The 24,732-nt window shown below is 49.4% G+C and overlaps 1 protein-coding gene across 3 annotated transcripts in view; it reads right to left on the bottom strand.

The window, feature by feature from the left end:
- Window positions 1-10,787: 10,787 nt before the first annotated feature.
- The window catches only part of ADAMTS2 (ADAM metallopeptidase with thrombospondin type 1 motif 2), a 232,305-nt gene continuing 218,360 nt past the window's right edge, over window positions 10,788-24,732 (bottom strand). For all 3 annotated transcript variants that reach the window (XM_064162100.1, XM_064162101.1, XM_064162102.1), the window contains 5 exons: window positions 24,376-24,508; window positions 20,542-20,749; window positions 19,340-19,469; window positions 17,706-17,795; window positions 10,788-12,136 (listed from right to left, as the gene is read on the bottom strand). In XM_064162100.1, the coding sequence (XP_064018170.1) occupies window positions 11,691-12,136; window positions 17,706-17,795; window positions 19,340-19,469; window positions 20,542-20,749; window positions 24,376-24,508 (1,007 nt within the window). In that variant the 3' untranslated portion in view covers window positions 10,788-11,690. The remainder of the gene's footprint in view (window positions 12,137-17,705; window positions 17,796-19,339; window positions 19,470-20,541; window positions 20,750-24,375; window positions 24,509-24,732) is intronic.

The following is a 24,732-nucleotide window of genomic DNA, read 5'->3' as shown; positions in this document are numbered from 1 at the left end:
AAAGGCTCTCAGCTCTCAGGCATTCGATTTGCTGGCAGCAACGATCTGCTGTGATCAAGCTGCAGCAGCAACTCAGAGCTTGGATCCCTCCTTCTTGCTTGCAGGCATCGTAATTACCAAGTGGAAAAACCCCTCAGACCCCAGCTAAGCAGCTGCAGTGTACAGCTTGGGAAAGCCATTTCATGAGGAGAACCACTGACCTGGGAAAAGGGCAAACAGGTGTGCATGGAAATGCTCTCCTTACAAAACTTCCCTGCAAGTCCTTCCTCCCAGGTGGGGATAGCTCCTTCTCAAATGCTGTGTGCTCTGGTGGAGCAAGTGGAGCTGGAGCCTTGTAAGGTGCTACCCTACGTGGGACAGCAGCAGCCCCAGGAGCAGCTGACTTAGGCTGAGGGTTTGGGTTGTTTGTCTAACAGGGTCAGGCCCCCCCCTCCTAAGGATTTTCCATATCATTGTCCCTCTGTGTAGCTTTGTTGGTGCCCAACAGGCTGTGGCAGCCTCCCCAAGGCAGGGGGATAGGACTGCAGAGACCTCAGGCCTCACACTGAGAAGCTGCCCAGGAGCCTCTAAAGAGATTAAGTGCTCAGGGTCCTCACAAAATGTGGTTAAGTAAGGTTTTGCTTTATGAAACTGTACTAAAAATAAGGGTTTGCAATAAAAAGCCTTGCACCTATTGCAATTGATTTCTTCCAGGTGGCACTGTGGGGGAAAATCACATTTGTTTGAGTCTCTGTTGCTAGAACTACTCAGACAACGCCAGTGTTAGAGTGACTTATCCTCTGCCATCTCTTTCCACATTCTTGATGAGGTGGAGATGAAAACATAAACTTAAAAGCACCAGATAGAGCTCTAAAGGTAGCTGTCATTAACCACATACAATTTGCAGCAACAGCTCTGGGGTTATCTCAAGCACAGGGTTGGTTTTTGTCATCACCTGGTTGCTCAAACAATAAGCCCCCTGGAGCTGCACCTCTGAACACTTGCTTGGCTCTTCTTTGCTGAACTGCCCTTGGTTTCTTCCAAGCATTCTGAGGACAGCTCTGGTCACACCCCCCTGGCCTCCTGTACATACACCCCCCCGGGGAGCAGGCAGTGAATCAACATTCCTGAGGGCAGAAAAACCGGAACCGAATGGGATTAAAGGCAAACCCAGCAACAGTAGCAGTTGCCAAGCTGCTATGGAGAACACAGGTTATTAGTTCTGTGAGGCTTGATTGAGTGTCTGAGACCTAAATCACAGAGTCACAGAATTGTCAGGGCTGGAAGGGACCTCAAGGACCATCCAGTTCCAACCCCCATGCCATGGGCAGGGACACTTCCCACTAGATCTGGTTGCCCAGAGCCACATGCAGCCTGGCCTTCAAAACATCCAGAGATGAGTCTTCCACCACCTCCTTGGGCAACCTGTGCCAGTGTCTCACCACCCTCATAGTGAAGAACTTCTTCCTAATGTCTAGTCTAAAGCTCTTCTCCATTCCTCCCAGTCCTGTCACTACTCAACACTAAACAGTCCCTCCCCAGCTCTCATGTAGCCCCTTCAGATACTGGAAGGCCACAATAAGGTCTCCTTGGAGCCTTCTCTTCTCCAGACTGGACAACCCCAACTCTTTCAGCCTGTCCTCCTAGGAGAGCTGCTCCGTGTTGCAGAGCAATGTTTTGGTTGGGTTTCTCTTTGGCAGCCTTCTGGGTTTTAATGCTTGCAGCTGGGGGGGAAGCCTTGGAATCAAACTGTGTGGCAGAGCTGCACGGGTGCAGCTGGCAGCTTTCCCTCAGGCCCTTCTGGAAGCTTGTCGATGTGCAGATAAACAAACCAATTAACCTTTGGGAGCCCTAAATGAACACCAAAGTCAATTTCCATGTTGGATATTCTCAGGAAAAAAACAAACCACCTTCTTCCTGCCAAACAGGGGCTCTGGGACGGTGCCAGCGCTTCTGGCTAAAGCCACTGCCTACCTGTTGGCGTGCCACAGGTGCTGCCAAGGCTGCTTCAGAAATAACTTTTACTTTGGAATGCTGCAAGGGATATTTATTTCTTGGGAGGGGGTGGAGGAGTGTAGGGGGGACAGAGAGAGTCATTTGCCATTGGAATGGGCTGCCCAAGGAGGTGGTGGAGTCTCTGTTCCTGGAGGTGTTCAAGAAAAGACTGGATGAGGCACTTAGTGCCATGGTCTGGATGACTGGACAGGGCTGGGTGCTAGGTTGGGCTGGATGAGCTTGGAGGTCTCTTCCCACCTGGTTGATTCTATGATTCTATGTGTTTCATGCTGGATGTTGCTGCAGCATTGGCTCTCAACAGGGATGAGGGACAGGGTCACCATGTCCTTGATCATCTCCACACCTCCATGAAGGGCTACTTCTCCACGTTTGTCATTAAAAGTTCAGGAAATGACAAGAGCTTTTGACCTGCTTAGTGCTGGATTCCAGATGATTTGTTATCCTTCTCCCTCGTGCTACAGCAAGCAGCCGCTGCCAGGCGCAGTGAAGATTCTCCAGTGAAGCATTAACGAGCTGGGTTTGTATTAACTACCCAGAGCTGGGTTAGCAATGGCACACCCAGAGCTGTAGCCTTGACTGCAGCTCACACAGTGACTGGTGGCAGCTGCTTGTGCAGACTCTGTGACTGATGCACACAGAGTTCCTGGAAATTCCCAGGTAGCTCTTGCAAGCATGGAACCAGTCACTGCAAGGGCTGGGTTACTGCAGCCCAGGGCCATTTAGCACAAGGCTTGCTTGCTGCAGCTGAGCTCCCCATCCAGCTTGTCATGGGTCCCCTTCAGATACTGGAAGGCCACCTGGGAGCCTCCTCTTCTCCAGACTGAACAGCCCCAACTCTTTCAGTCTCTCCTCATAGCAGAGCTGCTGCAGCCTCTGAGCATCCTCGTGGCCCTGCTCTGGACACACTCCAGCATCTCCACATCTCTCTTGTCATAGGGGCTCCAGAACTGGATGCAGTACTCCAGGTGTGGTCTCAGCAGAGACAGCTTCAACTAAACTAGTTCAGGTTGCTCAGAGCCTCATCCAGCCTGACCTTGGATGTTTCCAGGGGTGGAGAAAAGGGTTTGATGTCACTTTGGATTACAGAAATGCTCATAGAATCATAGAATCAACCAGGTTGGAAGAGACCTCCAAGATCATCCAGTCCAACCTAGCACCCAGCCCTAACCAATCAACTAGACCATGGCACTAAGGGCCTCATCCAGTCTTTTCTTGAAGACTCCCATCCAAACTCCTTCAAATCCCCTCCCTGTCCCAAAGTGCCTGGATGCTGATGCAGATTTGTCCCTTTTGGATGTCCCCCATGAAGAAGCTGGGATGCTGCATGCTGTTGTTCATGGCAGGGCTTGTTGGAGACACTGTGCTGCCATCACTTAATGTCCTCTCCTCCCCTGAGGGTGGCATAAAAAGTCCCATGCCACCAGCAGCCGAGACGCTGGCAGTGGCTGCCTGGAGCTGGTGGCCTGGGAATGTGGTGGTGGCTGGAAAATGTGAGAAGCCCATCCCAAGGGAGGCAGTGAGCTGTGCAAATGCTGTTGTGTATGGCAAGCAAGGAGCCATTTCCTTCTGGCCAGGCCTTGCAGGAGAGCTGTGTTCCAACTGTGTTTCATTTGCACAGCTCCTTTCCAACCCCACTTTGGCATGGCTGGGAGAGGAAAGGGGAGTAAACATGCCCTGCTTCTGATCCACCTCATCATGTTGAAGATAAGCCCAGGCAGAGCTAGGTAAGGTACAAACAGGCCGTGCAGAAGACAGGGGGGCTGCTCAGCCCCCACGAAAGCCACGTTTGCCTTCCTTTTCTCTAAAGACCTCACCTGCACAGGAAGAAGCTCAGCCTTCATTTTTCTCTCCCTGGGATCTCCATCTTCTGCCAGCACAGCTCACAAGGGGCACACCCCATGGGTGTGGATCTTCTGTAAACGACTTCTGTTGTGCCACCAACTTCAGTCCCTTGCAAACAGAAAGGAGCCTCCTCTCGCCCTGTAAGTGATCCGTCACAAACGGCTCAGCCTGTGGCTGTTAATCCAAGCTGCTGCCTCACCCCAGCCCAGTTCCTCTTCCCATAGCTGTTGCATTTATTTAACAAAAGAGCTTCACCTGCTTGCAAAAAGCCTGCAAGACCAGTTAAGGACAACCACCAGTGGAGAACCCAGTGCTGTTACTCTCCTCTCAGCTTTCTGTGATTAGCTGGAGCTGGGCTGTGTTTGGATGCCACAACAAATGGCACTGCCTGAAAAGAACTTCATACTTGAGCTGTTTTCCGTGGCTTGAGTGGCAGGACTGACCACACCTCTCTATTCCTCACCTGCTGCTGCTGCTCTTTCTGTTTCTATTCCTCCCCTGCTGCTGCTCTTTCTGTTTCTGTCCTCCAGGCTTCATGCTTGTTCTTAAGAGCTCTACAGAAGCACCTGCAAACGTGTTCATGCTGCACTGGGGGCTGAGCTGAGCAGGTTCTACTCCATCTGCAGGTCTTTCCTGCACCACCGAGACAGGGAGATTCTTCTCCGCAGCTCTGGGGGTGCTTAACGCTGCCAGCGGAGCCCCGCGGCCGCTCTAGCGCCGTTCCCTTGTGCCCTGCCGCCACCTAGTGGTGACTCGACCGAAAACCGCATCCACAGAGGCAGAGCCGCTTGAGCGCATCACTGAGCCATAGAATCAAGCAGGGCGGAAGAGACCTCCAAGCTCAGCCAGCCCAACCGAGCACCCAGCCCTGCCCAATCACCCAGACCATGGCACTAAGTGCTCCATCCAGGCTTTGCTTCAACACCTCCAAGGACAGAGAGGCCACCACCTCCCTGGGCAGCCCATTCCAATGCCAATCACTCTCTCTGCCAACAACTTCCTCCTAACATCCATCAACTGTGTCCCCTTGTTCTGTTGCTGGGTGTGTGCAAGAGACCAACCCCATCTGGCTACAGCCTCCCTTCAGATAGTTGTAGACAGCAATGAGCTCTGCCCTGAGCCTCCTCGGCTGCAGGCTGCACACCCCCAGCTCCCTCAGCCTCTCCTCACAGAGCTGTGCTCCAGGCCCCTCACCAGCTTTGTCGCCCTCCTGTGGACACATTGCAGTACTTCAACATCTCTCCTGAATTGAGGAGCCCAGAACTGAACACAGCACTCAAGGTGTGGCCTGAGCAGTGCTGAGTACAGGGGCAGAAGAACCTCCCTTGTCCTGCTGGCCACACTGCTCCTGAGCCAGCCCAGGATGCCATTGGCTCTTGGCCACCTGGGCACACTGCTGCCTCATCTTCATCTCCTCTCTCCCAGCACCCCCAGGTCCCTCTCTGCCTGGCTGCTCTCAGCCACTCTGTCCCCAGCCTGTAGTGCTGCTTGTTGTGGCCAAAGTGCAGAACCCTTCACTTGGCCTTGTTCAGTCTCATCCCATTGCCCTCTGCCTACTCTTCCAGCCTGTCCAGGTCCCTCTGCAGGGCTTTCCTACCCTCCAGGGACCCAAGTGCTGCTTGGATAGCACAGATCCAAAGTGCAGGCATCTCATCACCTAAGTCTGGTGGGAGAAGCATGGAGGTCTCTTCCAACCTGGTTGATTCTATGAAGAGATGCCCTTCAGTAATTGCCACCCTGAGGTATTTAAGACATAGGAAGACTGAGGGAGCAGGGGGGGTGTTGGATGAGTTTCATCCCACCATGGGGAGCTCTCATGTCTGGGGCATGAATGTGAGGACCTTTCACAAAGCCACTCCACAAGACTCAAAATGTTTGGGCAGGGAAAGTGAAAGCCAATTGAGTACAACCTTATCACAGCTGTAAATTAGATTCTACAGGAATTGTTACAGTTAACTGAAACCCAGGTTTTGCCTGCTCCACCCTTTCATCAGGACGTTTAAGTCAGTAAATGGCTTTTCCATCTTGGAGCTGCTGAGGTGGTTCATTACCTGATTAAAGAGCAGGCTGGGCTTGAAACACACAGCATGGTGCTAACCAAATCATCAAGGCAAGTGAGGATCTTTCAACTCCTCCAGCAACAAACTTCAATTAGATGGGAGAGATTCAATTATGCTTTCAAGGGAACCTGGCTACGAGCGTGCTGGATGTGGCAGCAAAAGGAATGCAAAAGAATTTCATGGAAAGGAGCAATTATTTTATCAATGAGACATGCAAAGTGAAATTTGCTCATCAGGCCTGAATAGCAGCCCAAGTAACTGAGCCTTTTAAGGAGATGATACATGGCCCAGGATGGATTTCAGCTGAATGTGAAGGAGGAAAGCCTTAGGCATGTTTAAGTGAGTTTGATTAATTTCTCTGCAGCTGAGGCTTTGGTCCAGTGCCTTCATGATATTTTGCCCTGGATAATGGATGTTATGAGGAGGCAGGACTTTGGCAGCAAGTTCATCCCAGCCTCACTTCGTTAAGGCAAAGTTCTAGAAATGCAATAAGTTTTGAGTCTGAAGATGCTGCTGCTTCCTCCTCCAGCATCTCTGCATAACTTCAGAGGAAGTTCTTTCCTGAGCAGGTGGTCAGGCACTGGTACAGGCTGCCCAGGGAGGTGGTGGAGTCACCATCCCTGGGGGTATTTAGAAGGAGAGTGGATGTGGTGCTTGAGGCTGTGGTCCAGTGACGAAGGATGCTGGGATGAAGGTTGGACTGGATGATCCTGGTGGTCCTTTCCAACCACAGCAATTCATAGTGCTTAGATGTGGTGCTGAGGGCTTTGGTTTAGTCAAAAACCTGTCAGTGTGAAACTAATGATTGGACTCAATGATATAGAATCATAGAATCAGTCAGGGTCGGAAGGGACCACAAGGAGCAGCCAGTTCCAACCCCCCTGCCATGCCCAGGGACACCCTACCCTAGAGCAGGCTGCACACAGCCTCAGCCAGCCTGGCCTCAAACACCTCCAGCCATGGGGCCTCAACCACCTCCCTGGGCAACCCATTCCAGCCTCTCACCACTCTCCTGCTCAACAACTTCCTCCTCACCTCCAGGCTGACTCTCCCCACCTCCAGCTTTGCTCCATTTACCCCCAGTCCTGTCACTCCCTGAGAGCCTAAAAAGTCCCTCCCCAGCTTTTTTGTAGCCCCCTTCAGATCCTGGCAGGCCACAAGAAGGTCACCTGGGAGCCTCCTCCTCTCCAATCTTAAAGTTCTTTCCCAATCTAAGAACTTCTGTGATTCTGCAGCACCCCTTCAGTGGGAAGAAAAGAGAAACAAATGAAAGTCACAGGGAAAAGCCAAACACTTTGCAAAAAGAACAGAGACATTTGAATTTAATAAATTATAAAATTAAAGACTCTAATTTGTATATACATTTTTAATACACAAGGCATGGCTACGGATTGCAATCTCTGGTGAGGCACACGCCAGTGAACGGGAGCTGCGTACAGATACTCAGCTGTGCGCTGTAGGTGAGTAAATAAGGCTTTAAATGCAGTACCTAGTAAAATAAAACATAAACCCCCTCTGAGTACCGGGAAAGCACCGTGGCTAGAATGCTCCAAGGATCTGAAAGCAACCCACAGAGGTGTTGTGAGACTCTAAGTACTGAATGACTACAAAAAGCGATGCATTCGCAGCAGATTAGGGAGCCTTGTAAAGGGATATTGGTGACACAGATGGCAGCAAACTGGGGCCAAAGCAAGTAGACCTGGTTTGAGATTTCCTTCTTTCTCCAGGAAGGGCTGCCACTTGGATTTTAAATTGAAACCAAGAGGAAAATGGCAATTTAGAAAGCTGGGTACTTGCATGGTTAGCTCATAAAATGCATTGCTTAATGGGATTGCAGCCTGCTTTAGCTCTCTGACCTCTGAGATGGGCTCTGCAGGAATGTACTAACCTAGAGATCTGCTTTAGTTTCTGGGGGTTAGGTTACTTTAACCCCCCATTTTCTGCTCACTGTCTCAAAATGCAGTACCTGGGCAACAGCAAAATGGTTACAGGAAACACTAAGATGATGCTCTTGCCCAACAGCAGCAAAGAGGAAATGGTTGTCAGAGTTCAACCAACCAAAGAACTACCAAAATGTCCACTGCATGACATGGAATGGAGATGAGCTGAGAGCAAACCCACACCTCTTGCCTCGGGCTGCCTTTTCTGCACCAACAGAGCTCTGCTCTGTGCTTTCCAGTAGAAATGAGGTGCACATTTTTAGGAAACAAAACTCATGTGGAACTGCTTAGAAAAAGGGCACCTTGTGAAAAGCTCATACCAGCTTGAAAAGACGGCAACTTTCCTGGTCTGAAGAGGCTTTGACTTTTTCCTTTCATACAGCATGATGGCAAAGAGAAGGGAGTTGGTGGCTCTGTGTCCATCAGCCTCTGTCTCAAGCAATCTAGACTGAAGCTGCTCCCTCAAATATCAGCTCAGTGTTATCATAGAATCAACCAGGTTCCCCAGATAATGGCTGAAGAAATATTTAGTAGAATCAAAACTAGTGAGAAATAAATCAAATTCAATCTCTCAGAAGGTGAGACTGAGAACAAGCCCTTTGTAAATGCAGATGCCACCAGGCTGATGAACAGCAGACCTAGCATAGCACCACACCAGCCACCTGGGAGGCTGCTCCTGCTCCAAGATGCAGCAGAAGTTTCCATCTTACCTGGGATTTTGGTGGGTTTGATTGCAAACTGCCAAGGTGTCTGTGCCAGGTGTAAGTGACCATATCTCTGCCCAGCCTATAGCTGTCCTGGTGGACAGCTGACCTGGCTGGAAATGCTCAGCACAGAACTGCCCAGTCCTTTCCAAAAGCTGGGTCACTACACTGGAACAGACCTTTCCTCCTGCTGCTTGCAGAAAGGTCACTGAAATGGCACCAAATCAACTCCTGTCCCACTTGCTATTGGGGCACAGCTTAGGAGCCATTTGGATAGAAGAGGCTGTTTGAGCTGTGGGCATTTTCTCCTCTGGAATTCCTTCACACAGCCTGGTTGGCTAAGCCTGTTCCAGAAGCCGTGGGGGAACAGAAGCAGAAACAGATGAGTTACCTCAGGCTTCTGGAGGTCAGAGAAATGGGCGTTCACAAGGTCCCAGAGAGCAAGACTAGCACCACCCAGGCAGCAAAACTCTACCTCTCCACCTGTGTAACTTTAAGCCCCAACCCCTGACTACCTTTGGGCTTGGGAGGGTTTTCCTAAGTTCATCACCCACTTGGATCTGCTTTTGGCCAGGAAAAAGCTGGGTTTGTGGGGGTTTTATTGCCCACAGAGCTAAAAGCAGGCTAATAACCTGAAGGGGAAAAGATGAGCTTTACACTAAGCACATCTGTGCAAAGGAAATGTGGAAGGCAAGAACTGCTTGCTACGTCTGCAGGCTGGGAGCCCAGCTACAGCTTGCATCTCCCGTGGCACCGCAGCTGGAATGATCCTGCTTTAGACACGTCTCCCTTGCTTATAAATAGAACCACAGAATTGTTTTTTCCCTTCAGTGCTCATTACTGCATTGCTCTGCCTTGCACAGATGTGACCTGACTCTACACTGCTACTAAAACTTGTCCACTCTGTAGGCAACCACAAACCGCTCGGCACAAAACTCCTGGGGCTGGCACCAGGCTGTGCAGCGTGGCTCAGCAATGGCAGGCAGGGCTGGGGGAGCAGAAGCTACCAACCATGCAGGCAGCTAAAGATGAGCAAGCCTCAGCTGCAAGAAAACACTGTCTCACAAGTTAAAATCATAGCAGAGACTCCTGCTGCCACCCCAGGCAACTGCCCCAGCCAGTGCTGCCAAGCTGTGGAGCTTTAGTTCTGCTCTTCACAAAGAGCTGCTTGCACTGCCTGTTTCCTTCACATCTGCAGCCACGTCAGCTTGGCCCAGGAGATGCTTCCTAGCAGGCTGGACTTTTACCAGGCTTATTATTCCCAGCCTTATTATTCCCAGCCTTCGTGGTCTCCAGTGTAACACCCAATCCTGTATCTGTGCTGTCTCTAAACCCTCACCCAAGCACATCACCCTGGGACACTTGATGCCATCACACCAGCTGCAAACATCCCTTCTCTGCTGTGGCTACCATCTCCAGGAAGTATTTTTCTTAACCCAGGTCATGTCCTCCCAAGGCTGTGGTCAGAGCAGTGCTGCAAAGTCTGCTGTTCCTGCAGGGTTTTGCCATCTTCCCAGCAGGACTGGCTTGGTTTGAAGAGGAGACTGAGCAGCTCATTCAAGACACGGGCAGAAGGCAAGGTTGCAGGAAACCATGTGTGGTTCACCTTGCAATCCTTCTGAAGCTCCCTGCCAGCAGCTGGGCCACAGAAGAGCTTACACACTGCTGGCAACTCAGCACGTTTCCAATAACGCTGTGGCTGTGCAGACAGGCCTGATTCCAACTCAGACCAGCTCAGGCTGGAAAATCTGAACTAAGAGCCATCAGACCTACTTAGTGGCAAAAGGAGGATTTCAGGGAAGCCCTGGAGTCTGCAAGAGCTTTACCAGCAAAGAGGGAACAAATGGAAGAATCCAAGACAGGAGACAGAAGCAAAACTTCTCGGAAACCAGTCTATGCTCCCCATCTCTTTGGTGTTAGAGCCAAGCTGTATGCACCTTCTGATCTCCAACCAGGAATTAAAAACGACCTGTGAAAACCATGATGACCCTGAGGGGAAAGGAAGTACTCAAAGGGTTGTCAGGTTACGCATCTTAAGAGCTCCTAGCAGACCTGGTACTGGAAGCACAGGTGTGTGTGGATGTAAGTGTACACGTAAGGGCACAGCAAATAGCTGGCCACTTCAGCACCAGTAAAAGCTGTCCGAAGGAAAGGAAGAGAGTACACAGTTATTTCCCCCAGAGTAACCTCATCCTATGGGAGAAAAATCCTCTTAACAAAGCACCAAAGGAAAAAGACAACAGGAATGCAGTCATCTTTAAGTTAAAACAGTTATGTGGACAGAAAAAATAGACCAATAAACAAAAAAAGCACCAACCAGCAAAGATCTCTGAGGCTGTGGCATTAAGGACTATAGAAGATGTGGTTGATTGTAAACAGGAAGACCAGAATGTTGTCAGTCCAAGTCGGCTGGACCTACCCTACTACAAGCCTTGCACATGTGCAGGAGTTCAGGAGCATCCTTTGATGGTGTTAATGGCACCATGTGAACTACTCTTTGCCAGCTTTTAATTGACACATCAATACCTGGCTAGGGAGTCTTCTATATATTCTCTCAAGCAGCCCCAGTTAAGGAAGCTAGGGAAGCAGCTGCCCAGCTGTTAGCACGGCAGCAGCTGCACCAGTCAGCTGAACCTGCTCTGCCACATCCTTACACACCTTCCTGGACTGGGGACCGAGCCAGTGCCTGGGGCTGTGCAATGCACAGAAGCACCACAGGACTGCTCATCTCCTGCTTGTCAGTGTCAAAGGGATTGAGTGTGTCTTGGGACTCTTCTGCTCCATCCTAAATCTAACTCCCATTGCTATTCCCAAGCAGTTTTACACAGGCATATAAGACTTCCAAGAGCCTACAAACCAGAAACCTGCTAACCTGGCCTAGGTATTACTTGGACTCAGTGAAAGGCTGTAATGATATTGCACTAATACTCTACTGTACCCTGTACAACCTAGCCTGCAGCGTGCTCAGATTAGCCCTTAGGGAACAACCTGTCTTTTCCATTTGTAGTAGGCATTAGAGTGTGGCATCTCTGCCATAGCACCACTTTGCTCTTTCCCCATTTCTAGTCTCTGTGACATGGGCAACGCTATGATGTTGGTAACATCTCTATAAGAGAAAAAAAACCCATGGTCTGTGTCGTATTCCCAATTTAGGGTCTTCTCCTAAGCGTCTCTTTTTTCCTCTTCTCAGCAATCAGCTCCTGAATTCTTTGATTCCTTGTCCTTTCGTAAGGTATCCTCCTCCGTGGAATGATGTTGTGCTGTGACACTTCGTTATCCAACCCCTCCACTTTGTAGGGCACATCCACTGCGTTGGTCTCTGCGTGCTCCTCCGTGGCGTTGGAGACAAGGGGAGGGTTGGTGGTGCTGGGCTGCGTGGTGAACACCCCTATGGGAGGGCTGAGGGTTGTGTGGAGCTCCTCCTCGATGGCATTACTCTTATTTACGTTAGAATGGGTGACATTGCTGTCCTCTGTGACGTTGCTGTAGGTGTTACAGGACTTGCAGCACAGCTTATTGTAGCCAGGAATGGAGCAGTAACGGGAGAGAACCTCCATGCGGCAGAACATGGACTTGTCTCCTTGACAATGCTCTTCTGAAAGAGAAAAAGGGGACAGGTAAATAAAGGTCATCTTCACGTTCAGCAGGAAAAGAAACACAGCTGAAGCTGGGGCAGAGGGTTCAGTGTTTAGAGTGGGATGGGAAGACGGCAAACGAGGCACCCACAAGCAGAAGCAGGCTTAATATGAAACCTAAGACTCGACTCACTGGATGGGATGCACAAGCCAAGCTGAACTCTCTGTGCCAGCCCCATCCACCCTACAGACAGCAACACTCAAAGTTCTGGCATCGCACCTGCAGACCATGCAGCCACAATGACTTGTGTTCCTGCCTTGGCTCAGAGGCCACAACACTCCAACAGTGCCACGTTGCTGCTAAAGCTGCATGAAACCCCCAGAAAGTCACCCAGGGAAATCTTTTGTCTCCCTCTTTGCTCCCTTTAATGTCTTTTCTGCAATCCAACAGTGACTACTCACAGCCAGGGGTAACTCAGATTTATCCTGAGCATCTCGAGAGAGTAAAACCTGATTCTGATGTGCACTGTGTAGCTCTCAGGCTCGATCCACCTCCCTTTGGGGTGGTATTTTGGCCAGGTGAGCTCTATTCTGAAAACAGCAGCACTGCCTGAGCATGTCCCTTGCTCGAGAGAGAAGTGGCACCTTTAGCACAAGGCTTTTCTCTGCTCCTCCTAGAAGAGAGCTGTTCCAGAACAACAAACTCCAGCGTGATCAGAGAATGGCTTAGGTTGGAAGGGACCTTAGAGATCATCTACTCCAACCTTCCTGCCATTGGCAGGGATGCCTCACAACTAAACTTGGCTGCTCAAGGCCTCATCCAACCTGGCCTTAAACACCCCCAGGGAGGAGGCATCCACAACCTCCCTGGGTGAGCTGTTTCAGAGTCTCACCACTCTCATACTGAAGAACTTCTTCCTAAGATCCAGCTTAAATCTACCATCCCTCAGCTTCAAACCACTCCCCTTTGTCCTCTCACTAGACACTCTAATGAAAAGTCTCCCTCCAGCCTTCCTATAGATTCCCTTCAGATAGTGGAAGGGAGCTATGAGACCCTCCCAGAGTATTCTCTTCTCCAGGCAGAACAACCCCAGCTTCCTTGGCCTGTCCTCACAGCAGAGGTGTTCCAGCCCTTGGATCATCTTTGTGGCCTTCCCCTGGACTCACTCTGCCAGGCAGTCAAGGACTGGGAGACTCAGTGGCAAATCCTGACTTGTGTCATTGCCTGGAAAACTGCAATCAAAGAGGGGAAAAGGAAAATCAAAAGGTTCTGAGCTTACAGTAGCTGTTCTGACAATCTACACGAGGATAGAGCTGTTATGGCAGATCCTAATCTCCTCGAAACACAGGGAGCAAAGTGCACGTTAAGACATTCAAGGGGGACTGGGCAGGCTGCATTACTGCCTGAGAAACATACCCAAAGCCTGCTCAGACATTGCTCAAGCCATTGTGATTTCTGCTCGGAGGCGGTGGAGGAACACATGAGTGGCAGCAGATGGATGGTGAAGGGTTGGTTAGCAAGCTCCTTGGTGAGGAAGCTACCTGTCCTCTGTCCTACATACATGCTCTACAGCTCCTGCTCTTCCAAGCTGTAGCGATGGAGCCAGGAACTGTTGGGTACTTCAGCGAGTGAAAAATCCCAACACAAGCCCACGCTGAAAGAAAGAGGAGTCAGAGGGCTTGTAGGAGAGGACTGAGGAGAAAAGCAGACTGACCAACTCCCGGCATAATCAGCTACAAAACATTTCCTCTGTGACCAGAGACCAAACCACTTCTGCCTCTCTCCCTGCTCTTGCTACATCTCTTACAGTAAGGATGAGTAACTCCAATTACTTGCCTTTATTTAGAGCGTAGCTGAGGGCAGACAGTCAGCATGCTACTGGAGCTCATATTTCACCACCCTGCTTGGCCTATCACCAACCTCACAGCAGAGGACCACGGCAGACTCAGAGATACCAAGTGAACTCAGCAAGTGTAGGTGCCACCTCTTCACTCGCCATCAGTGAACAACATCGGGCATTCTAGGTGCTGACTCAGCAAACACATCAGTCTAAAACAAACTAACTGCTGCTGCTCTAAAACACTGCTGCTGGTTGAGCAAGGTGCAAACACCTCCCCTGCCCTGTCCTTATGCCTCAATTGTTGCATTTCAGAGAACCATAGAATCAAGCAGGTTGGAAGAGTCCTCCAAGCTCATCCAGTCCAACCTAGCACCCAGCCCTATCCAGTCAACCAGACCATGGCACTAAGTGCCCCATCCAGTCTTTTCTTGAACACCCCCAGGGATGGTGACTCCACCACCTCCCTGGGCAGCCCATTCCAATGCCAATCACTCCCTCTGTGAAGAACTTCCCCCTAACATCCAGAATATACTTCCTCCAGCACAACTTGAGACTGTGTCCCCTTGTTCTATTGGTGGTTGCCTGGGAGAAGAGACCAACCCCACCTGGCTACAACCTCCCTTCAGGTAGTTGCAGAAAAGCAAAATTCTGGCTCCTGTTTTCCCATGTGTCAATTCATTTTCATCGTTCTCAAATGCTAAACTGAGATGCTGCTGGAAACAAAACCACAACTCTTCCCTTAGGAACCTAAGAACAATACCTTGGGGCTTGGAGATGTTTTTCAAAGCAGCATTTAAGAGCTGGAACTGTTTGTACCTGTGTGCACAGCTCCATAGAAAGGACAGTATCTGTCTGTACAGCTTCACATTTGTTTTTACACACACATCAAGTCCCATTTGAATGTTTTGCCTTGTGTTCTGTGACCTTAGAGCAAGCCTCTCCAAACTGCTGGCAAAGTAAAAGCCAACAGCTGCAACATTTCAATGTAGCTTCAACCAGGCAGATCTGTTCTGGCTTTGTAAGAATCACTACAACCATGGTTAGAAAAATGCCTTTTTTTCCTCCTATCAAAAACCACAGAATGACAGAACCAGTCAGGGGTGGAAGGGAAAACAAGGATCAGCTAGATCCAACCCCCCTGCCATGCCCAGGGACACCCTACCCTAGAGCAGGCTGCACACAGCCTCAGCCAGCCTGGCCCTAAACACCTCCAGCCATGGGGCCTCAGCCACCTCCCTGGGCAACCCATTCCAGCCTCTCACCACTCTCCTGCTCAACAACTTCCTCCTCAACTCCAGCCTGAACCTATCCACCTCCAGCTTTGCTCCATTCCCCCCAGTCCTGTCACTCCCTGATAGCCTGAAAAGTCTCCCCCCAGCTTTTTTGTAGTGCCCTTCAGATCCTGGAAGGCCACAAGAAGGTCACCTGGGAGCCTCCTCTTCTCCAGCCTGCACAGCCCCAACTCTTTCAGTCTGTCCTCACAGCAGAGCTGCTCCAGCCCTCTGATCAACTCAGTGGCTCCAGCACATCCACATCCCTCTTGGAATGGGGGCTCCAAAACTGGACACAGTGTCAAGCTTAAAACCAGGTGAAACTAAAGCTGCATCCTAGAATATGTTTAGTGACAACTGCTAGGTTCTATAAATGCACTCTTTAAGGCATGAATGTCAGAGTGAAATATTTATCCTCTAACCAACCCCCCCCCATAAAAAAATACCCAGATTTGCTGAACTTTTATTTATTGTTAGTCGCAGTATGCATGACAGACTGGAAGTAGATCTTCAAAACATCAGTAAGAAAAGAAAAAATAAATCAGTTTCACAGTCACTTTGGTACACATTTAGTCTCATAAAAAAATATTGGAAAGCAAACTGAATTGGCACATCTTTAATATTATGTTAAGTACATACAAAACACTAATAAAATATCCCTGATAAACCAAAGTGCATATAGACATAGTGCACAATGCCCAGATACCTTATTGCACCATTCTCTATAGCCACCCATCTCTTGAAACATCACTAAACAGTTGTCTATTTAAAGGTAACAGTCATGAATATATTTATACAGTTAAACACCAATTATTTTACATAACAGTATTCAGTGCCAGGTATGTGTCTTTGTTTTTGATGTTGCTGTTTTCTTTCACCTTGTCATGTAAGCCATTAACGTGTTGCAGGAAATTATCATACCAACAGCAAAATTTAAGGATGTGATCACATGATAATGACAAGTTTGAAGTGCTACACTGGCCACGACCCAAAGATTCCAAATGCCACTTTTCCCCAACCCTCCCCACCCAAGAACATGATCAATGCAGTAAGGTAGTTAAATTGCAGGTCTAAAATAGATACGGCTTCTACTATCGGTACTGACTGTCACAAATGGGTTTATGACTCGTGAGTCCCAAATCTTCAACACAAACACGTAAGGTGAAGCAAGAATGCCACTTAAACTCCAGTAAAGTCAGGCCACACTCCTGTCTCGAGGAAGGTATGGATATGCACTGTGCAAATTAACCTCAGATCCAATTTACTGCCTTCTCATAGCTCTCATTCAAGTAAAAACACTCCACGTGAAGATCAACTCAAGCTACCAGTGTCCTGTTCCCACTTAAAGCTGGACCTGGTAAATTAATGCCATTGACAGTTCAACATTAAGGCATTTTTCCAAAATTCTTCTTCTAAGCCAAAAAATAACAAAACCAGAAACAAACCAACCAAAAAAAAAAAACCAACCCCAACAACCAAACAAAGCAATAAAAATTGAGGTAATTCTGTAGTAGTTCACACTGTTATGTTGACACGTCTATAGAGCACACGCACACACGCACGGCCGCACCACTCACGTCAGACATGCACGTGGTGAAAAAGGACCAAAGATGTCATGAGTAGAAACAGCTCTGTGCTGAGCAGCTGGAGACACTGTGCTCGATGGAACACATCCTATTGCCTCCACCAGGTTAAGAAAGAAACACCACCAGGCAACCTCCAACAAGGACCACGCCTGTCCTGCTTCCCTTTCATCTCCAAAGGACGCCAAGCTGGCAAAAACTGTGCGCCGGGGAAAAGGGAAGATGGTCCAAACCACCACCGGGAGAGAGCAGCAGGGAAAGCACAGACACACACTCAGCTTCTGCTTCCCAGTCAGCCCTCCACACGTTCAACCTTCAACGTGAGGGGCAGGCAGTAAAAGAGCCCCAGGAGAGCAGCAAAGGCGAGGAAAACAACGGCACCGCAAAGGAAAATGGAATGGAAAACCTCTTCCGCTCGTCAGGCTACCCTGTCAGCAAACTGAAACTAGAGCTAGCAGGTTCAGGTTTCTGAGAGAAAGGAGAACTTCAGCACTACAAGGTGTCATTATTGTGATGTGATCACATTCACAATAAGTTCTCAGTTTTGCTATCAAACTGAACGTCATGAACCAGTAAGAGCCTTTTTTCACCGTCACCAAGCAACAAGCAAACCGATCCCAGCTCCTTTCAGAGGACTGCAACATACTGTGGAGATCCAACTTCACACATCCAACACTTGGAGACCTCCACCACCAGTGCTACGCAAGCTCCAGAGAAGAAAGACACCAAGCACCAAGTGCCTGGTGTGAAAAAACAGATTCAGCCCCAAGATCTGAACTTGGCAAAGTCAAGGGAACTTTCCGCATAGAGAGAAGAAGAGAGCGAAAGGCAAAGTCCACATTCGATGTGGCATGCATTTAAGGGCAAAGGCAGAGTTATAAACAGGTCTTTTACTTGAAGAGATTTTCTGGATGGGGTAGTCTGGATCAGGTCTTGACAGCCATTGTATCATGTAGGTTTTCTTGGAAGGATCAGAAACGTTTCCTTGAATAGAGGGGAAAAAAACAGACGTAACAGATGTTAGCATCATGTAATTGACTTGTCAGAAGTTGATAAGCCAAGAGAGTGAGGGGACTGCAGTGGTGAAGGAGCCCAGGGAAGGATTATGTCCAGCATCTGTGGTTCAGGGCAGAGGGTGCTGTGTGGCCAGTTTGTGGCCAGTACCTGCCAGCCAGCACTGCAGCATGAAGGAGCTCAGGGCAAGATTATGCCCAGGCTCTGTAGTTTGGGGCAGAGGGTGCTGTGTGGCCAGTTTGTGGCCAGTACCTGCCAGCCAGCACTGCAGCATGAAGGAGCTCAGGGCAAGATTATGTCCAGGCTCTGTAGTTTGGGGCAGAGGGTGCTGTGTGGCCAGTTTGTGTCCTGTACCTGCCAGCCAGCACTGCAGCATGAAGGAGCTCAGGGCAAGATTGGTCTAGTTGATTGGCTAGGGCTGGGTCTCATCCAACCTGGTTGATTCTATGATTGTAGTTGTCACATCTGTGCTTTTAGCTTTTGGTGGCCTGGCTGTGCATAGGAGGTGACTAATCATAGAATTATAGAATTGTTTAGGTTGAGAAAGACCTTTCAGGTCATCAGATCCCACCATTAACCCAGCACAGCCAAATCCACCATTACCCTGTGTCCTGGTTGATTCTATGATTGTGTCCAGGCTCTGTAGTTCAGGGCAGAGGGTGCTGTGTGGCCAGTTTGTGTCCTGTACCTGCCAGCCAGCACTGCAGCATGAAGGCCACTTCCCCAGCAGCACCTCTCCCAGCAGCATCAACTATGTTCTAAGACACAGCCAGCCTAATTATGCTGCCTCTTTAAAATCTTTGTATTGGAGACATAATTGACAGCTTGGTTCTAATTAATTAGGAATCAAACCCTACCCTGAGATACAGGAGTAAGAGAAAAATATGCATTACTTAGTAGCAGGACTATGTGGCCTGATCTCACCAGTGTCACTTGCAAGCAGCTGAGAGGCTAACAAGGACAAAGGCATCAGTGTCCTGGATTAAGTAGGAACAAATTTATTGTAGCTTTAAAAAATGGAGTTAGGTAACCTCTGAAGACAGCTCATGCTTGACAGAGTGGAAAAGAAACCAGGAACTGTCACAGGAGGTGGGGAAAGCAAAGAGGCATCTTTGGACATTGATGCCCTTGATTAGGCACAACCTAGCAGCCTCCTGCCAAGCCCAGCACATCTCAGGGGCATGGAGCTGGATTCAGGCAGTGCTCCTCACCCAGGGCAGCTGTTGGCTGCTGGCTAGATCCAGCCACTACTGCTGTGCTGAGGTCTGCCACAGCCTCTCCTGCTGTCCTGAGATGCTCCCCACCATGAGGATCAGCCAACCACATGCCCACATGGCCCATGGGCCACACAGCAGCTCTCCATTTGGAGTCTGCTCAAACCTGGGGCCATGGAGAGCAGCCGCCCCAGGCAGCCACGGCACATAAGCATAAACACAGTGAGGGCATTTCAAATAAGTACAACCAACATAATTTGTTGCAGCAAACACTACATGCTGGAGAAGACAAGCACTTACTTGGGCACGGAGGTAGTCTGCAAACCCTTACAGCCTCTGGTTTGTTTTCTTTACACAGGCCAATGGCGTTGTCCCTGGTGCGGCACAGGACCGGGCGATCCTGTGTGCCATTGCCACAGCTGACAGAGCACTGGAAGGAGATGCACCAGTTAGATCCCTGGCACCCTCTGGAAACACTGGGTTAAAAACTCATTTTTACATGTTAAACCCCTGCTTGTGGTTTGGGCTGCTATGGAATGCTCTTTGAACCACAGTGGTACCTATGGTAACTGAGCACTGCTTTTGGTGGCACACCAGTGCTTGTGAAACACTCTGAGAAAGCAGTTAGGGTCTGAGCTCCTGGCACCTGTTAGGGCAGGCACTGAGTCCTGCTTAGCCCATAGCAAGGGCAAACAAAATAGGCAGAATGGAATTTGCTCCCTGAACAGGTGTGCTGTGTACCCTAGGTGAAAAATTCTGTCCTCTGGCTTACTGACAGACCTCACAAGACTCAGCAGCTAAATCTCCTGGAAGCCTCTACACTGAAGATGCTCACATCTGTGGATCTCCATGAGTGTTGATGCCTAGCACAGTGTCTGAAGACTTTAAAGTCTTCTTCACTTGAAAGAAAGTAGTGTAGTGATAAAATAATTAACTGCCCTTCTCTTGGCTTAAGTCAACAAGTAAATGATTGTGGGCAGAATAAAAAGCAGGTAGAAGTCAGCTTTCCTGGCATGTTGCATGAGTGGCTGATGGGGTCTGGATCATCCAGAATGAAGTCAGCTTTCCTGACATCTTGCATGAATGGTTGATGGGGTCTAGATCATCCAGAACCAAGTCAGCTTTCCTGGCATCTTGCATGAGTGGCTGATACGGTCTAGATCATCCAGAACCAAGTCAGCTTTCCTGGCATGTTGCATGAGTGGCTGATGGGGTCTGGATCATCCAGAACCAAGTCAGCTTTCCTGGCATCTAGCATGAGTGACCAATGAGGTCTGGATCACCCAGCACCACTGCAGGACAGCTTTAGTGGCTATTTCACTGCCACCACCTCTCCATCTAACTCACTTTCTGTGGCATTAGTAGCAGGAAGCAGCACAATCTGTGTGGGTCTCAGTTTACTGTTTCAAGGCATTCGAACAGAAAGCACAGAACAAGCGTCAAGATTTTCTGCCCTGCATTATAAGAACTTAGTCACTTGAGACCTCCAGCAAGAGACTGACCTGTGACCAGGGTCCTATTCTCCACTGTGCTGGGCAAAGCTCCCTGTTGCAAGGCCTCCTGCCTTCCGGGCGGTCGTTGCTGCAGTACTTGGTGTGGACAGAGCGATTGGTGTTGTCGTGCAGGGGCTGGATGCAGCGGACAGAGCGGACTTGGTAGCCTGTTTTCCCACAGCTTTTGCTGCAAGGCTCCCACTCTCCTGTAACCCAGCTGGCACAGTGAAAAGAGAATAAGGTTGAGTAAACCCCTTTCTCCTAAATGAGGCCAGTTCAAACTGTTTGTAGAACTGTAACTCCTAAATGCAGGTTTAAGAGAAGGTTAATACCACTTCTTACATGGGAAAAGAAGGTAGGAGAACCCAGATGTGGTTTGGAGCAAAACTAGAAGTGGATAGATTCAGATTGGATGTCAGAAGTCCTTCACCATGAGGGTTGTGAGACACTGGAACAGGTTGCCCAGGGAGGTGGTGGAAGCCCCATCCCTGGAGGTCTTTAAGGCCTTTCCAAGACTGCACATAAAAATCTGGTAGGTTTTATGTCAGTACAGTCACCCAAGGCTGCTGCTGAGCTTCCCAGGTCTTGGCACATGAGCTGTGCCTTGTTTCACAATGTAGCATATCCCACAGTTGGTTCCCACAGGAATGAATCCTGGCAAGAAATGTAGCTCCAATCTTGCCCAGATCAGGATCATCCCTGTCCATGCTAGACACCCCCTGCTGAAGCACTGGCAGGCCCAGCTACACTGTCAGTGCTGCGTGAACTGAGTCTGGGCAAATCAGTGTCCTCAGCATCACAAATGTTTGTGTTTGGGTAAGGCAACACTCCACTGACAACCAGAAGGTCTGAGTTTGTAACATCTACATCACTTTGGCCACTGAGAAACGAAGCCTATGGTTTGTAATGTGGCCAGTCGAAAAAGTGGCTGATCATCCACACTGGCTAAAGGGTTGCAGCAACAAACTGTAAGAAACTTAGAGAAGAGCAGCAAGAACAGAGAGGACCAGAGGAAATCATAGAATCAACCAGGTTGGAAGAGATCTCCAAGATCATCCAGGCCAACCTAGCACCCTGCCCTAGCCAGTCAACCAGACCATGGCACTAAGTGCCCCAGCCAGGCTTTGCTTGAAGACCTCCAGGGACAGTGACTCCACCACCTCCCTGGGTAGCCCATTCCATGTAGAATATTATGTAGTCACTTAGTTATAATCAAGTGACCTCATTGCTGTCTACAACTCCCTGAAGGGAGGTTGTAGCCAGGTGGGGTTGGGCTCTCCTCCCAGGCAACCAGCAACAGAATAAGGGGACACAGTCTCAAGTTGTGCTGGTGGAAGTATAGGCTGGATGTGAGGAGGAAGTTGTTGGCAGAGAGAGTGATTGGCATTGGAATGCAAAGATCTGCAAGAAGGAAACACTGATCAATGCAAACAGGATTCACAGGCTAAACTTCACCAAAAACTCTACAGAGCCTAAGGCAATATCCTGACTTCCAAGCAACTGTCCTAAAGTACTCACAAAACCCTGGGTTTAGAAATAGAGCCACGGCAGGGCCACAAGGTCATGCACTAAACACTGGAGTTAAATGAGAAGTAAAGTGGCAATTTCACCCAACTTTCTCTTTGTAGCCCATTGAATGCACACAGCTGTGGAGGAAGGTGAGTGATGTGGAGCACAAAGCCATGAATCCTACAGTGTTTTCTGAGAGCAGGTATTAGTGCAGTGGGTGTCACACAGCTACATCAGATCTCTTCAATAATTGCCTCTCCTATATACAGGTGAAGAATGCTCCAAAGCTGTTCTATGGAAACAGAGGTGACTGAAACATTCAGGAGTCCAAGGACAATTTAGGTTCCTAATGAGTCATTGTGATACCTGGGACCAATTATATTTGCAGCTGAAAGAAGAACAGAGTCTTTTCCAAAGAGCCCAAGATACAGTTAGGTGATGACTCTGGTTTTCCAACAATCACTGTTAAATCCTGACCCACACTGAGTTTATGGAGCAGAGTTTCTTGACTCTCCTCTCTTTCAAATCTTTTTTGAAAGCAAGTTAGGAAACATGGAGTGGTAGGCCACAGGGATGATCAGAGGGCTGGAGGTGTTCAGGAAAGGACTGGATGAGGCACTTAGTGCCATGGTCTGGTTGACTGGATAGGGCTGGGTGCTAGGTTGGACTGGATGAGCTTGGAGGTCTCTTCCAACCTGCTTGATTCTATGATCGAGGCTATGGTCGAGCAGCTCTGCTGTGAGCACAGATTGAAAGAGATGGGGCTGTGCAGGCTGGAGCAGAGGAGGCTCCCAGGTGACCTTCTTGTGGCCTTCCAGGATCTGAAGGGGGCCACAAAAAAGCTGGGGAGGGACTTTTTAGGCTCTCAGGGAGTGACAGGACTGGGGGGAATGGAGCAAAGCTGGAGGTGGGGAGAGTCAGAGTGGATGTGAGGAGGAAGTTGTTGAGCAGGAGAGTGGTGAGAGGCTGGAATGGGTTGCCCAGGGAGGTGGTTGAGGCCCCATGGCTGGAGGTGTTTGAGGCCAGGCTGGCTGAGGCTGTGTGCAGCCTGCTTTAGGGTAGGGTGTCCCTGAGCATGGCAGGGGGGTTGGAACTGGCTGATCCTTGTGGTCCCTTCCAACCCTGACTGATTCTGTGATTCTATGCTCTACTTATTGACTGTGCTTCCTGCAATCTAGACTTATTCCTCAGAGAGTAAAGCTGGGATCAACAGACTCCTCTCTTCCTGCAGTAGCAACATGAGGAATACATGAGCCCTACACGTGGCAGGAGCAGCCTGCTGCCAGTCCAAAAGAGCAGCTGTCAAACGTGGATGCAATTATTTACAACCCTCACCTAGGTAGAGCAAAGAGCAAGGTACAGCAGGCATACCAGGCTGCACCAGGGCAGCCAGAGACATCTAACAGGCCAAATGTTTTCCCCACAGTGCTCAAATGTCCAAAAAATATGCTATGAACTTTAAGAAGGTTTGGATGTGGGAGGCTCTATGCTGTTGGCTTTCTCATGTAATGCTTGGTAAGTTTCTTCTTAAACAGTTAATTCACACTGTGTAAAATCAACTGCTAGAAACTCAATTTATGACTACTTTTTATTACCTTAAGACAGCCTGAACACAAATGTCTGTACCAAGACAGGACTTCTAGTCCAGTTACTTTTGCAATTACTTATTGCAAAAGTAACAGGAACCAGCAGTGCCAGAAATAGTATTTCTACAAGCAGCATATAGCAGCCTCTGCTACAAGACAGGCTGAGGGAGCTAGGCTCGTTCAGTCTGCAGACAAGAAAGCTCCAGGGAGACCTAAGAGTGAGCTTCCAATCCCTGAAGGGGGCTACAAGAAGGATGGAGAGAGACTGGAGTCTGGAGTCTCAGTCTGGAGACAAGAAGACTGAAGGGAGACCTAATAGCGACCTTCTAGTACCTGAAGGGGGCTACAAAAGGATGGAGAGAGACTGTTTGCAAGGGCCTGTAGTGACAGGATGAGGGCAATGGCTTCAGACTACAGAAGAGCAGATTTAGATTGGATATAAGGAACAAGTTTTTACCGTGAGGGCAGTGGAACACTGGAACAGGTTGCCCAGGGAGATGGTTGAGACCCCATCCCTGAAGATATTCAGGATGAGGTTCAAAAGGGCTCTGGGCAAACCTGATCTAGTTGAGGATGCCCCTGCTGACTGCAGAGGGGGTTGGACTGGATGAGCTTTGGAGGTGCCTTCCAACCCAGACCTTTCTACGGTTCTATGACCTCCTCACAGTTCTGGAGATGAAGCTTAAGTCACCTCCTCCCAGGTGACAGGTGGTGGCTGGGTACAGCACTGCTGGGCAGTGATGCTTACATGGGCTGGGAGCACTCGTGGAGGTTGCAGACCCTGCGAATGGGCTTGGGCTTTTGGATCAGCTCGCAGTAGCTCCGGTGAACCATCTTGTGGTCTGCCTTCCTCCGGCAGCCGTACTTGGTGAACTGGTAGCCTGCAGAAAAGACACTCTGCTTATTTTCACCACTGGTAGATCCTGCACAGCACTCAGCTTTCAAGCACACTGCACTTGCAGTCACAGGTTTCACTTCCAGCTACAGATAAACATGCTGCAAAGGGAGCCAAACTGCTCTGAACAAACATTTTCCCATGTACATCTAGCATCCAGCTAAGTGGCTCAAGCCCTTTACCTTTCACAGCAGGCTATAATGAGAAGAA

This window comes from Pogoniulus pusillus, chromosome 22 (assembly GCF_015220805.1).
Source record: "Pogoniulus pusillus isolate bPogPus1 chromosome 22, bPogPus1.pri, whole genome shotgun sequence".
Lineage (NCBI taxonomy): Eukaryota > Metazoa > Chordata > Aves > Piciformes > Lybiidae > Pogoniulus > Pogoniulus pusillus.
Note: the sequence above shows the minus strand (reverse complement) of the source record. Positions and strands in the feature narration are given on the sequence as shown.